Genomic DNA, 16,686 nt, shown 5'->3' on the forward strand with positions numbered 1-16,686 from the left:
TTCGTTTAATATATTGTGCAAACCTATTAATGTTAACATCATATAAAGAAATGATATACCCTATTTCCCTGATACACAGCTTAACAATACATGGGAGTATAATAGCCTATCGCTACAATTAACCAGTAAATCTGTTTATTATTTACTAATGAATGCTTGCTACTTGTGGTCTTTCTATCTTGAAAATGTTGGTTGCTTGTCTGTCATGTTATGAATAAGATAGTTGTCAAAAGTTGGTTCAGTTACATATGTGTAAAGATAATTTTGTCTGCAATGAGCAAGGGAATTTACCTTAATGGATAAAAAGTTGCTGAAGAGATCCATTACCATTCTATTGTAAGGCATTGGCTAGGTGATTCTGCATAGTTACTTAGTGTATCATAAATAATATACATTTTTTAACATGCAGTTGCAAATTTGATTTCATTCTAAAGCTAGGTTCACACGTGTTGGTTCTCACATGTGTTGATTATGCGAGTTTGGCAGACGATGTCGCCTGTCTATTCAACAGCCACAGCAATTGAACAGCCCTTACTAGCTGTATGGTGGACATTATGGTTCTACCACATTTTTTTTTTTACAGCCCCCCATGTAAAAGAGGTCTTAAGGTTAAAAAGGTTTAACCCATACGTTATAGGAATGACACTACTGCTGTCAATATAAGTTAGTGTCACAAGTGCAATGTGTCAGAACTGTTATAGAAAACTAAGAAAAACGTCTGTCTTTAAAATTGTTCTTTAAACCCCTTTCCCAAAATACACTTTGTAATACTCTCAATCTTTTTGAAACTGACAATTTTCTGATGAATGCTACAAGTGTATTGTATGTACAACAAAGTCAATAAAGAAAAAACCTGTGGGGGCGTGGCGTCTGAGCCCGAAGATGGCCGCTTAGCTTCTGAGCTCCGCCACTTCACCGGGGGAATCCACTAGCATCGGAGCCCTACGAAGCGCTATCCGAGCACATCCGACCCCACAGAGCCGGCACCATCGTCCGAGATGCCGAGGAGAAGGAAGGAACCTCCGCCGCAGCTCCGTAAGCTGCCGAGCTACTATTCTAATTCGGCGCGGCCTCACCAAAATGGCACCCGGCCGGAGAACGGCACAGACAAAACCGCAGCCACGGCCTCTCCGCCTAGACACAGCGGCACCGATCTGGGGAATCTGCCCAGCGGATCCTCCTTGGCGGCATCCACCCCCACTACTAGAAGCCCTGTCAAATCCAGACAACGAACGGCTTCACCACATGAGATCCGGCTGCAGCATAGCATGGAGGTGAGCGCCCACAATCCTTCACTACAACAGGCCTCAGAGGTACCAGATCCCATAGCTGGATTCCCTACTTCAGGGCAGCCTGTGTCAGACACAGTACTAAAGGACATGTTAATGTCCCTGCGGTCCTCCTTACATCATGATATGCTGCACACAGTGAAACAGTGTCAGGCAGAAGTCCATCTACTGGGAGAGAGGGTAAATCAAATTGAAAGCGCCCTGGACTCACATGCAACCTCTTTCAACAAAATGGTGGATGCTCATACCACTCATTCTGATGAACTCTCCTGGATCAAAGATAAATTATCTGACCTCGAAGATAGATCCAGGAGAAATAATCTTAAAATTAGAGGTATCCCTGAATCAGTCCCTGCGACACAATTACCACAATACATCCAAGATCTATTCAATGCCTTACTACCCACGATGTCTGCACTGGAGCTCACAGTGGATAGGGTGCATAGAATACCAAAACCGTAATTTTTAACTGATGATGTGCCCAGGGATGTTTTGCTGCGGCTTCACTTTTACAGAGCCAAAGAAACCATATTGGTTGCTTTCTGTAACTCTGATCAACGCCCAGCTCAATATACCTCTCTACAACTGCTCCCTGACCTGTCTAGACACACTCTCCAGAAACGTCGCAATCTAGCCACCATTACCAAAGCGCTACGCAATCACCACATATTGCACAAGTGGAAATACCCTGCCACACTCTCCATCACGTATAACGGTACAACTACCAACATCTCCACCATGGAAGAAGGCCTGAATGCCCTCAGGCACTGGGGAATTTTGTCAGAACCACCTCCAACTTCCATACAAATTGACAGTCCCTCATACATGCAGGCTGACTGGCAGGTGGTGACATACAAAAAAAGTGATAAGAAAGCTGGTCAAATGAAGGAACGCTCCTAACCAATTCATCTAGTCCTTGTGTTTACAACCCCCGGTGACGGCGCACATGGAAATATTTCCATTACCCCCCAACCTTACTGAACAGTGCATATGGATCAAGAATCCCCATGCGGATTCTCCTTTTACCCTGTAACCATTCTTTTTTCTTTTTTAACTTGTTCTGTTGTATTTTCTTATTTGTTTTTGTGGATCAACGTCCAATAACAGAGACATTTCCAACTATAATCTTATGGAGAAGAACCTTCAGATTCTGCATAGCACCTGCTCGAACCGAGGAATATTCTAATAGAAGCATCGCCCTGGAACAACGGTCATCCATCTCCACGTGGACTGCCATCTCTCACCTTAAGCATGAGTACTATCAACCCTCGACACACAAAATAATTTCCAATTTGCTATATGCCAGTTAAACTACTCTCCATTAATGCACATGGCCTAAACCACCCGGCCAAGAGAGCATCCCTTTGGAAAGAGGCAGACTCTTCCCAATGTGATATCCTCTGCACCCAAGAGACACACTTTCATCAAGCAGCCCCACCAAGATGCTCTCATAAGAACTTCCAACACTACTTCTTCTCCAATATGAATGCGAAACAAAGGGGTGTCATGGTGGCTATTAAAGATTCTGTTTCTTTCCACCTCCACTCTGAAACATCTGATCCGGCGGGTCGTTACCTCATTATTGTATGTGACATTAACTCTACCCGTTACACTCTAGTGAACGTTTATGTTCCCAACACCAAACAAATTAAATTCCTGAAAGGCTTGATGAAAAAGCTGAAGAAACTCCAACAAGGTTCCCTTATATTATGTGGGGACTTTAATGCTACACCAGACCCACGCATTGATTCTACCTCGAAACATTCCAAAAGATCTCCCTCTCTTAATTTTTTTTTTGAGATCTCATGATCTATTCGAATGCATGGCAGTGTACACATGCCAACGAACGGGACTATATGTTTTATTCTCATAGCCATTGCATTTATTCGAGGATTGATCTGATTCTGATGGACAAGTGGTTGCTTCAAGAAGTGACTCAAATTAAAATCAATAACATTACCTGGTCAGACCACGCTTCCGTCCTCCTTACCCTGGGAGATAACTATCCTACTAACAGGGCCTACATATGGCGTGCTAACCCTCAGGTAATACAATCCCCATCCACTCAGAAACTGCTAGAAAACCACTTGTCTGATTATTTTCAGATCAACTCCTCCTCCACGACTGACCCATTTGTACTCTGGAACGCCCACAAGGCGTACATTCGAGGTATATTCATTCAACTAACCACAAGGCTTAGGAGGCAGAGGCAGCAACGGCTTAATACCCTTCTTACAGAAATTAGAACTCTTGAAGATCAAGATAAAAAAAACCCTACTTACCATATTAGTGCGAAATTGACAGCTCTTCGACACGACCTTAGACTAGAACTACTCCATTCCTTCGAACACAGGGAAAGACGACTTAAAATGTCATTCTATTCGACCAGCAATAAAGCTGGAAAAGAACTGGCTCGCAAATTACAAGGTCAACGCTTTAAAACCAAAATACCCCACATCATTAGTCCCACATCCAAGCAAAAAGTATTTGACCCCCAAAACATTGCCAACGCATTTAGCGAATATTATGGTTCCCTTTACAACCTCAATCAAGACAGTCATACTACACAACCATCCCAGTCAGCTATAAATGATTTCTTAGAGGACATTACCTTACCCAAGATTTCCACTTCACAACTTCAAGCTTTAAATTCCCCTTTCACACTATCTGAATTACTAAAAGCTATAGACACTCTTCCCAATAATAAATCCCCGGGACCAGACGGCCTGACAGGGGAATATTACAAAACTTTTAAACAATCCCTAGGATCACACCTTCTTAAGGTGTTCGAGACTGCTGCTGCCTCGGCCTCCTTTCCATCTGAGATGTTAGAAGCATTAATAGTTACATTACCTAAACCAGGGAAGACACCGGATGTTCCCCAAAATTTTAGACCAATATCCTTATTAAACACTGATCTAAAGCTTTATGCTAAAATGATAGCACTGATACTAGTCGACATCCTTCCTACTCTAATTGACCCAGATCAATCTGGCTTCACCAAGGGAAGACAAACGTCTGATGCTACAAGAAGACTAATTGATGTGATTCATATAGCTAGAAAACACGGGACGCCTTCTCTGCTCCTTGCTCTGGATGCAGAGAAGGCGTTCAATAGAGTACACTGGAAATATCTCACAGCTACACTGGAGAAATTCGGCTTCTCAGGCCACCTACTTTCTGCAATATTATCCCTATATACCTCTCCATCAGCCCGCGTGTACACTTCAGGTATGCTATCTAAACCTTTCAAGATAATAAATGGCACCCGCCAGGGGTGTCCATTATCTCCCATCATTTTCAACCTATTAATGGAACCCTTGGCAACCAGCATAAGACAAAATCCCAACATACAAGGCTTCTGGATCAACAATCGCAAACATGTCATAAGTCTCTTTGCGGATGACGTGATCCTTATGCTAACTAATCCGGTGTCTTAGAAGCGCTCTATCTAAACTTCGCAAAACAAAAACAGCAGGAGGGGTTGGTCTACCGATATTAGCTGACTATCACCTAGCTGCAATCTTAGCACAACTTAGAGGGTGGTTTCCCAACCACCAAACACCACTTTGGGGAAGTATTGAACAATCCATGATACCAGGAGGCAACCTTTATGACTATATTTTAGCTTACCTGCATCTTAACGCCAAACCCTCTAACCTCCCTCTACCAATTCTAGCAACCTTAAACTCATGGAAGACCTTGATGACTACCAAGTCTCGGTCGTCTCCTACTATTTCTCTATCAATTCCAATATCGATTCTAGCTTTGCTAATTCCGGACATATCCCTGAATAAATGGGAAATGAGGGGACTACAATGGGTTTCGGATCTATACACAGGCACAAATATAAGATCATTTGCTGACTTACAAATGAAATTTGGCTTACCTATCTCAGAACAATTTCAGTACTTCAGAATTACATCTTATCTAAAAAAAAATGACACCATTAAATACAATTTATTCTGGCAGATTCATATCTACCTTACTGCCAAGACATCTCGTAAAGGCGGTATCTCCTTGTTTTACGACTCTATCCATGACAAGAGTATATTTACCAAAACGAATTCCATGCTAGCATGGGAAAGGGACCTTAACGACTCCTTTACTGAACAACAATGGCACAAAGCTATGCAGCACATCCACTCAGCAACCAAATGCACCAACTTATGGGAACTCTCACATAAGATTACACAACGATGGTACCTAACACCCTACAGAATAGCTAAATTTGACCCCTCCACACCTCCACCTGTTGGAGAAATTGTGGACAACCGGGTACCATATTTCATATCTTGTGGAGCTGCAAGAACCTAACCACATATTGGTCCCACATCTTCAAAATTCTTTGTCAAATAACAGATTTACAAATCCGTTTTTCACCTTCTTTAGCTATCCTCAATATAGGCATAGAAGAAATTCCACCATTACATAGGCAATTTGTTACTCACTTGTTCCTAGCAGCCAAATTAGTGATACTAAGAAAATGGAGGTCCCTGAATCCTCCAGAGGTAAAAGAGGTCTTGCACACACTATCCTTACATTTCACTTATGAAAAAATGCTAGCATCCATTGGGGGACACTATGACCACTTTCATCCACGGTGGCAACGATGGATGACTTGGTGTGACACTCATCACAAATGAATAATATTTCATCAACTACTGCTCTGGCAAACTCTCTAATACGTATCTGCATTTTTTTTCTTAAGGTTCATATCCTTCCTTTCCATATGGTCTCTGAACTGATCCTGTTTCATTTATATGTATGTTTACTTAAAGCGGGGGTTCACCCACACTGCCCAAAAAAAAAAATATTAAAAGTCAGCAGCTACAAATACTGCAGCTGCTGACTTTTAATACATTGCCACTTACCTGTCCCGGGGTCCAGCGATGTCGGCAGGGGACGCCGAGAACCAGCTCGGTTCTCGGCAGCTGCCGCCGCCATCCTGGGTGAGGGAATCAGGAAGCGAAGCGTTGCGGCTTCACTTCCCGGTTCCCTACTGCGCATGCGCGAGTCACGCTGCGCGTCCCTAGTGGTCCCCGCTCTCTGCTGGGATCTGTGTGTTCCCAGCAGACAGCGCGGTCAGGACAGGAAGAAGCATAGACTCCCATGGGAGTCTATGCCGGAAGTAGGTGCAAATACCTGTCTTTGACAGGTATCTGCACCCCCCTCCCCCCTGAAAGGTGCCAAATGTGACACCGGAGGGGGGGAGGGTTCCGAAAAGCGGAAGTTCCATTTTTGTGTGGAACTCCGCTTTAATATTAGTTCTGAGCTTTACGCTCTTGTTATATGAATGCTAACAGATATAACCCAGTTAATGATACCGCTGACACATAGGTTTGTAGAACTGGTACCTCCACTATGTCACAGTAAGTTCCCAAATGGGGTGACTAGTGGAGGAACATAGCTTCTCCTGCCTTAATCATATTCCTCATAATTCAGGTTATTGTACTATGAACGCAATGTTACTATATGATTTTGTTAGCCATCATGGTTTATTTTTCAGTTTACGATACCTATTGCTGTATGAATATGCGATTTATCATTTTGTAAACTGACAAAAACTGAATAAAAATTATTATATAGAAAAAAAAAAAAAACCTGTGAAGAAAAGAAAAGCATGCGCATTAATGTGCATTATGTCACACACTAACCTGCATTTATTATGAATGGGCTGCCAATGCACCGACAGGTCAGGAAGATGTACCTGCAGTGTTTTTCTATATCAGCACACCAAAAAGCTTGGTTGTGCATTACTGCCTGCTGCAGTTCACTGCAATGCATGAGTGTTGTGATGGCATTAAAAATCACTGCAGAGGACCAATGCACACAATGAGCATTACCGCAAAACTAGGATGTGAATGACCCCTAAATGTGCACACAGCTGTGTGTCTGATGTCTTTTTTGATTGATACTATAGACTGGCCTGTGTAGGATCTTTTGAAAAGTTGTGCTATATCTAAACAAATCTGACATGCATAGTGGTGGAAAGATGCTTTGGTGCATCTAAAGCGGATCACACACATTACAGCCTAATTTTACAAGCTCCTTTAGAGTTACTAACGCATGCCGTTTGAGGGCCTACCTGATCAGATATACAGGGTTCTTTAAAAAGTTGATTTCAACTTTTTATGTCAAAACTGGAAGGGATAGAAGTACATTCTGCACGTCACTGGAGGAGGAGGGTGCAAAGTTTTATGATTCTAGAGATTGTATGCACTTAACATGAGTACCATTTGTTGCACAACAAACACCAAAATGGTAGACCATTTCTTGCCAAACACGAATCCACTGGTCACTAGTTATTGAATTCATAGCTTTAACTAATTTTCTCAGGTCTTAAAGAGCAGCAGGCATAGGTGGGATAAATACCCTTTCTACCCCATAGAAAAAAATGGCAGGGGGTAAGGTCTGGTGACCTGGGAGGCCACAGATGATGAACTAGATCTTGCTGTCCACCTCTTCCAATCCATCATTCTAGAATGGTGTCATTCAGATTAAACCAGACCTCCAAGTGGAAGAGACACAGGGCATCATCTTGCATGAAAATCAAGTCATCTGAATCTGCTTGAAGTTGGAGAAACAACCAGTTTTGCAGCATGTCCAGACATGAAAAGCCTGTCACAGTTTCAAAAAAGAAAGGTCCATAAACTTTGCTTACAGAAATGGTGCAAAACACAACCAGCTTCGATGTGTTTCTTTAATTTTCCACAACTATGCAAGGATTTTCATTCCCCCAAATTCTTACATCATATCGATTAACCTTACCAGAGGGATGAAACGTTGATTCTTCAAAAAAAATAGTCATTTGGAAAAATTGATCTCTTCCATTAACTGCAGAATTGCAGGGCAAAATTCGAACCTTCTGTTATGGTCACCAGGATGCAATGCCTGCAGTAACTGCAACTTGTACAGCTTCATATGCAGACGGTTTTTAAGAATACACCATATCGCTGGGTGGCATTAAATGGGACTTCTAGGTGAGCTTTTAATTTTCAAACCTTCCTCAATCCAGTGATGTGCAAAATGTGTTTCTATCCAACAAAGTTTCTTTGAAATTAAAAGTTTAAATTGTCTCCATCTTTTTGAATAACCTTGTATATGGAATGGATTGCTAAAACCAGCACTTTCACTATATCGTTTTTGGTAAATCTAAAGGAGAATATCAGATTTTAATGTTTGGACCTCCTAATTATCATACAAACAATATGCATTCATTGGCAGATTTGAGATTAAAAGGAGTTTCAGCATCTACTGCAGGTTGTGACATGTTTTCTGTTAATGATTTACATTACACTGCAATTCTGTGCATTATTTCCACTTTGTTTCTCTTGTTCCAAAAATGCATTCCAGTTAGGTGGTGTTAGAGGCAGCTTGATCTGAAAATGGTTCCAGAATCTAGGGGAGATAGGTATCAGTGGTGTTAATGCAGAAACCTCATTATATATTTTAAAAACTATTACATATATAAAACATGAACCTTGCAGGTGTTCACAAATGTACCTATAGTACATGCAATATGTATATATAGTGTTTATGTCTATATTGCTACTGGTAGAAGGTTCCATTTTTCTAAATCTATTGTCCCAATAGCCTGGTATGGAGACACACTTCAAAGAATTCACAAAATAATACATTTGTGACTGTTGTCAGATCACTGAAAAAAACATAGGAATTCCAGACATTTGTCCCTGTAGGCATAGAGCCCTAAACTCCAGTACAGCATTCAGACCCATCCAGCTGCAGCATATTTCAGCCTGTTACAGACTTCGGCACGCTGCAGGCAGTGGGGTTGAACGCTCTACCTGTGCCTCCCAGACACACTACAACACCAGGATTGAACACAAAGGAACTATACACCGTAGATTGTAAGGGGCCTTATGCATTTTTTGACATTTTAAGTTTGCGTTTTGTATGATTGTGTACAAGTCCTACAAATTTAGCAATACAAAGTACATGGGTAAATGTACAAATATCTGTAAAAGAGAAATCAGAAACATACTGGTGATGGTAGATATCTGGGTCCCTCTGAATTCGTGTTTGAAATCCAATGTATAAATCATCCCAAAGTAGGCCATTTTTTACAACATGTCTCATGACAGTAGCTCTACTTCTTATCTGTCATAAAATAAAGCATAAATGTTTTAATACGGCTTTGAAAATGTTCTTGGAAAAATCAGAAAGTAGTCTAAAATCTGCAGAAATACTGAATATAAGATGATTTGATTCAAAATCCTGGATCAATTAGTGTTGAATTTCCAACAAAAGACACCTGAACATGAATATGTTTTACTATTACCCCACAGGGGTGTAAACAGACTGTTGTAAAACAAATTTTAGTGCATGCCAGAGGTGCAGAACTGATCCATGACACTCGGAAAACAATGACAATATTATATGACTCATCCTAAAAAGTGGACCAAAGGTGGCTGGGTACATATTTTTGTTTTTTTTTTACTATATATCCAGGGCTACGAAATATGTTTTTTTCCATATGTATTGATATTATGATATTTATTATTTTTTAATTTTGGTAAATAAAACTATTGCACATGAATATTATAGATTTTCACAGGCAGCCAGCAAACAGAGCTCCTGACCCCCTTTCACATCTTTTTTACCACTTTTTTAAAAAAAAGTCTGTTGTATATAAAGCTCAATACCTCAAGCTGCAATTTGCACACCTAATTGATTAAACAATTTTCCACAATCCTGCACTCCTGGAGAGATGAAACCCAATTCAATCTGCTGTTGGATCAAAATCAAAAATTGCTCCTAGGCACCAAACTGACTTAACCCCCTCAAAAGGGTAGCCAGTGATAATGAGTGAAAGTGAATAAAGTGCCATTCTAAGTATACAGTAGGTTATCTAAAAAAAAAACAGTGCGCCATACTTAATTTCTTTGTGTCTAAAGAAATTTTTAAACATTTTTGGGGAATTTCCATACATTAACCAGTGTCCATCTATTATGTGCAAAAGCAAAGTCCATACAACATCAAAAAGTCCCAAATCTAAACAATTATCAAATTATACTTCTTGTATTCCTGCACCATGCTTTGGTACTCATAAGTGTTATCTACAATACACCTTCGTGCTCACACCCAAAAGCAGATATACGCACCAGACATATGGATCCCTTAAAGTGATTGTAAAGGCTTGTTATTTTTCCTATAAAAATAATAAACATGTAATACTTACCTGCTCTGTTGCAGTGGATTTGCACAGAGGAGCCTGGATCCTCCTCTTCTCGGGTCCCTCTTCTGTGATCCTGGCCCCTCCCTCCTGTTTAGTGCCCCCACAGTAAGCAGCTTGCTATGAGGGCACCCAAGCCGAATCACAGCTCCCTGTGTCCATTCAGACACGGAGCACCGACCCCGGCCCAGCCCCCTCTCTCCCCTGATTGGCTAGCTGACTTTGATTGACAACAGTGGGAGCCAATGGCTCAGGAAGTATAATCTTGAATGCCTGAGACACTTGTGGACAATGCTGGACAGAGAGTGACCTCAGGAAAGTGTTAAGGGGGCTGCTGCACACAGAAGGGTTTTTTATCTTAATGCATACAATGCATTAAGATGAAAAACCTTCTGCCTTTACAACCCCTTTAAGTTAATAAGTGTGCCTATATCAGTCTGATATGACATTTTTCTCCTCCACAGCACTTTTTAATTATTTATCTTCTCCACACCTCTGATCTGCTGCAGCACTGTTATTATATCTTTTTTGACATCATGTAGCTGAAAAAAAGTGACCTCTGAGCCTCAGGAGACATCTACTTATTGAGGCTGATTAGATACAATGCCATATTGTTTCCTCCTCTCTAGTAGACAAGTCTGTTGTTTCTCTTCTTCACAGAGGAGAGATAACATAGGGAAGGGCTACAGTGAGTGATTACTGTGATAGCCAATCAGAGGCTTTCACAACGATCATGTGATCGTGATGCGGTTCCCCTGGGTCTCAATTGTTAGTAGACACCCAGGCTGTCAGCAAAATCACTGCAAATTAAGGGAATCTCTTGGGGACCCCCAGGTCACCAGAACTAGTGACACCATTGGAAGATTTCCCCTCTATTACTTTTCTGGCGACAACTGAAAATGTGGGATTTTCTTTACTTTCACTTTCAATGACAAAGGTAAACAGGACAAATAGAGAGGATGAATTTCCTTAACGGGCACAGACGGCAACAAAAACTGACAGGGGTTCTAATCCATCTCCACTCTATCCACAACTAAAAAAAAGTTTTGTCTTTAGTTATACTTTAATACCAACAAGAATCCTGTGCTAAAAGTGGCAATTAACCACTTGCCGACCGCCTTACGCAGATATACTGCGGCAGAATGGCACGGGCAGGCAAAATAACGTATGGGTACGTTACTTGCCTCCCACAGGTGGGGGGGGTCCGATCAGACCCTCCCCCGGTGCCCGAGGCGGTCGGCTTCTGTCCCAGAGTGATCAGAGGTGAGGGGGAGGCCATCCATTCGTGGCCACCCCCTCGTGATCGCTCCCAGCCAATGAGATTCTTCCTCTGCTGCTGTATAGTAAACAGTGGCAGAGGAAGTGATGTCATCGCTCTTCGGCTCTGTATTTTCCGTTCCGGCGCTCAGGAGAGAAGACATCGATGTGAGTGCACAAACACTACACACATAGTAAAACACACCAGGCACACTTTACACCCCCCATCACCTCCCCGATCACCCCTTAATCACTCCCCCCCCCGTCACAGTGACACCAAGCAGTTTTTTTTTCTGATTACTGCATGGTGTCAGTTTGTGACTGTTAGAAGTGGTAGGGCAGTTAGTGTTAGCCCCCTTTAGGTCTAGGATACCCCCCTAACCCCCCCTAATAAAGTTTTAACCCCTTGATCACCCCCCGTCGCTAGTGTCACTAAGCGATCATTTTTCTGATCGCTGTATTAGTGTCACCAGTGACGCTAGTTAGGGACGTAAATATTTAGGTTCGCCGTCAGCATTTTATAGTGTCAGGGACCCCCATATACTACCTAATAAAGGTTTTAACCCCTTGATTGCCCCCTAGTTAACCCTTTCACCAGTGATCACCGTATAACTGTTACGGGTGACGCTAGTTAGTTTATTTTTTATAGTGTCAGGGCACCCGCTGTTTATTACCTAATAAAGGTTTAGCCCCCTGATCGCCCGGCGGTGATATAACTTAGGTTTTAGGGTCAGATAGGATCTGCGTCGCCCCAGGCAGCGTCAGGTTAGCGCCAGTACCGCTAACACCCACGCACGCAGCATACACCTCCCTTAGCAGGGGCGGATCCAGAGTCTAGTCTCGGGAGGGGCACTGCCAGAAAATACGTTTTTTGGGGGGAATTTATCAGGGAAATGGCTGGTGTTGGTGCTTCAATCATCACAGCACCATGGTTGTTATGGTGTCAGTATGATTGAAGCGCATTTTTTCTATTATTACATTGTTATATAAAATGAAATAGTTCAACTCAACATAATACAGAATCAGTGGGAGCCCCGAGCGTGTCACTTGCCACGTTGCCTGCCACCAGATGCGGATTGTCACTTGCCACTTCACCTGCCACACGTTGCAGATTGTCACTTGCCATGTCACCTGCCCCCAGATGTGGATTGTTACTTTCCTGCTATAATTGTCACTTGCCACATCGCCTGCCACCAGATGCAGATTGTCACCTTGTCACCTGCCACATATTGCGGATTGTCACTTTCCACATCCCCTGTCACACAATGCGGATTGTCACTTTCCACGTCAGGCCTGATCCCTGCGATCGCTAACAGTTTTTTTGGTAGCGTTTTGGTGAACTGGCAAGCACCAGCCCCAGGCAGTGTCAGGTTAGTGCCAGTAGTGATAACACCCACGCACGCACCATACACCTCCCTTAGTGGTATAGTATCCGAACGGATCAATAACTGATCCGATCAGATCTATACTAGCGTCCCCAGCAGTTTAGGGTTCCCCAAAACGCAGTGTTAGTGGGATCAGCCCAGATACCTGCTAGCACCTGCGTTTTGCCCCTCTGCCCAGCCCAGCCCACCCAAGTGCAGTATTGATCGATCACTGTCACTTATAAAACACTAAACACATAACTGCAGCGTTCGCAGAGTCGGGCCTGATCCCTGCGATTGCTAACAGTTTTTTTGGTAGCGTTTTGGTGAACTGGCAAGCACCAGCGGCCTAGTACACCCCGGTCATAGTCAAACCAGCACTGCAGTAACACTTGGTGACGTGGCGAGTTCCATAAGTGCAGTTCAAGCTGGTGAGGTGGAAAGCACAAGTAGTGTCCCGCTGCCACCAAGAAGAAGACAAACACAGGCCCATCGTGCCCATAATGCCCTTCCTGCTGCATTCGCCAATCTCAATTGGGTACCCACCACTTCTGCAGCACCCGTACTTCCCCCATTCACATCCCCAACCAAATGCAGTTGGCTGCATGAGAGGCATTTTCTTTATGTCCTCCCGAGTACCCCTACCCAATGAACCCCCCCAAAAAGATGTTGTGTCTGCAGCAAGCACGGATATAGGTGTGACACCCGCTATTATTGTCCCTCCTGTCCTGACAATCCTGGTCTTTGCATTGGTGAATGTTTTGAACGCTACCATACACTAGTTGATTAGCGTAGGGTACAGCAATGCACAGACTAGGAACACTTTCACAGGGTCTCCCAAGATGCCATCGCATTTTGAGAGACCCGAACCTGGAACCAGTTACAGTTATAAAAGTTACAGTTACAAAAAAAAGTGTAAAAAAAAAAAAAAAAAAAAAACACAAAAAAATATATAAAATAAAAAAAAATAGTTGTCGTTTTATTGTTCTCTCTCTCTCTCTATTCTCTCTCTATTGTTCTGCTCTTTTTTACTGTATTCTATTCTGCAATGTTTTATTGTTATTATGTTTTATCATGTTTGCTTTTCAGGTATGCAATTTTTTATACTTTACTGTTTACTGTGTTTTATTGTTAACCATTTTTTTGTTTTCAGGTACGCCATTCAGCTGCAGCGCGGATTTATTTATCTTGACAGCAACAGCGTTTGTTCCCACGATACATAAAGCCGTGACTCCAGCGGAGGTGATATATGCCGAAGCATGGGGGCAGCAGGGGCGGAGGAGCGATTTTCTCCTAACTTTTGGGGCAGATGCCCCCATGCTTTGGCATGTATAAATGGTGCATGTATGCCCAGCATTAGAGGTGGGTGGATGAAGGGAGGTATTCTAATAGTGGGCATACCCACCGATCAATCTCTCTTTTTCGTTCAGCCCACAGGCTTCATGAAAAAAAAAGATTACAATATATGCCCAACAAGGACCAGCAACGTACTGGTATGTGGCTGGACTTTGAGTAGTTATACCAGAATGATGCCTGCAGGTTTAGGTATCATCTTGGTATCATTCTTTTCAGTCAGCGGTTGGCTTTCATGTAAAAGCAATCCTAGCGGCTAATTAGTCTCTAGACTACTTTTACAAGCAGTGGGAGGGAATGCCCCCCCCCCCACCGTCTTCCATGTTTTTCTCTGGCTCTCCTGTCCCAACAGGGAACTTGAGAATTTTCATGATTTAGATTTCGCCGGATGTAAACCGCTCCATTGGGAAATTGGGAAAGCATTTTATCACACCGATCTTGGGCAGAGGAGAGATCTAGGGTCTAATAGACCCTCATTTTTTCAAAAAAGAGTACCTGTCACTACCTATTGCTATCATAGGGGATATTTACATTCCCTGAGATAACAATAAAAATGATTAAAAAAATGAAAGGAACAGTTTAAAAATAAGATAAAAAAGAAAAAAAAATAATAAAGAAAAAAAAAAAGCACCCCTGTGTCCCCCTGCTCTCGTGCAAAAGCGTCGGTCTGGCGTCAAATGTAAACAGCAATTGCACCATGCATGTGAGGTATCACCGCGAAGGTCAGATCGACGGCACTAATTGTAGCAGTAGACCTCCTCTGTAAATCTAAAGTGGTAACCTGTAAAGGCTTTTAAAGGCTTTTAAAAATGTATGTAGCTTGTCGCCACTGCACGTTTGTGCGCAATTTTAAAGCATGTCATGTTTGGTATCCATGTACTTGGCCTAAGATCATCTTTTTTACTTCATCAAACATTTGGGCAATATAGTGTGTTTTAATGCATTAAAATTTTAAAAAGTGTGTTTTTCCCAAAAAAAGCGTTTGAAAAATCGCTGCGCAAATACTGTGTGAAAAAAAAAAATGAAACACCCACCATTTTAATCTGTAGGGCATTTGCTTTAAAAAAATATATAATGTTTGGGGGTTCAAAGTAATTTTCTTGCAAAAAAAAAAAAGTGTTTTCATGTAAACAAAAAGTGTCAGAAAGGGCTTTGTCTTCAAGTAGTTAGAAGAGTGGGTGATGTGTGACATAAGCTTCTAAATGTTGTGCATAAAATCCCAGGACAGTTCAAAACCCCCCCAAATTACCCCGTTTTGGAAAGTAGACACCCCAAGCTATTTACTGAAAGGCATGTCGAGTCCATGGAATATTTTATATTGTGACACAAGTTACGGGAAAAAGACAAATTTTTTTTTTTTTTTTTGCACAAAGTTGTCACTAAATGATATATTGCTCAAACATGCCATGGGAATATGTGAAATTACACCACAAAATACATTCTGTTGCTTCTCCTTAGTACGGGGATACCGCATGTGTGAGACTTTTTGGGAGCCTAGCCGCGTACGGGACCCCGAAAACCAAGCACCGCCTTCAGGCTTTCTAAGGGCGTAAACTTTGATTTCACTCTTCACTGCCTATCACAGTTTCGGAGGCCATGGAATGCCCAGGTAGCACAAAACCCCCCCAAATGACCCTATTTTGGAAAGTAGACACCCCAAGCTATTTGTTGAGAGGTATAGTGAGTATTTTGCAGACCTCACTTTTTGTCACAAAGTTTTGAAAATTGAAAAAAGAAAAAAAAAAATGATTTTCTTGTCTTTCTTCATTTTCAAAAATAAATGAGAGCTGCAAAATACTCACCATGCCTCTCAGCAAATAGCTTGGGGTGTCTACTTTCCAAAATGGGGTCATTTGGGGGGGGGGGGAGTTGTGCCATCTGGGTCCATGGCCTGTGTGAGCAATATATCATTTAGTGACAACTTTGTGCAAAAAAAAAAAAAAAAATTGTCACTTTCCTGCAACTTGTGTCAAAATATAAAATATTCCATGAACTCAACATGCCTCTCAGCAAATAGCTTGGGGTGTCTACTTTCCAAATTGGGGTCATTTGGGGGGGGGGGGGGTTGTGCCATCTGGCCATTTTATGGCCTTCAAAGCTGTGATAGGTAGTGAGGAGTGAAATCAAAAATTTACGCCCTTAGAAATCCTGAAGGAAGTGATTGGTTTTCAGGGCCCCGTACGCGGCTAGGCTCCCAAAAAGTCCCACACATGTGGTATCCCCATAC

At 42.2% G+C, this 16,686-nt stretch overlaps 1 protein-coding gene across 1 annotated transcript in view; it reads right to left on the minus strand.

Annotated features, from left to right (window-relative positions):
• Positions 1 to 8,578: 8,578 nt before the first annotated feature.
• The window catches only part of LOC141144988 (cytidine monophosphate-N-acetylneuraminic acid hydroxylase-like), a 328,965-nt gene continuing 320,857 nt past the window's right edge, over positions 8,579 to 16,686 (minus strand). The window contains exons 12-13 of the mRNA XM_073631171.1: positions 9,295 to 9,410; positions 8,579 to 8,690 (exon numbers count right to left, since the gene is read on the minus strand). Coding sequence (XP_073487272.1) covers positions 8,579 to 8,690; positions 9,295 to 9,410 — 228 coding nt within the window. The remainder of the gene's footprint in view (positions 8,691 to 9,294; positions 9,411 to 16,686) is intronic.

Source organism: Aquarana catesbeiana, linkage group LG05 (assembly GCF_042186555.1).
Source record: "Aquarana catesbeiana isolate 2022-GZ linkage group LG05, ASM4218655v1, whole genome shotgun sequence".
Taxonomy (NCBI): Eukaryota; Metazoa; Chordata; class Amphibia; order Anura; family Ranidae; genus Aquarana; species Aquarana catesbeiana.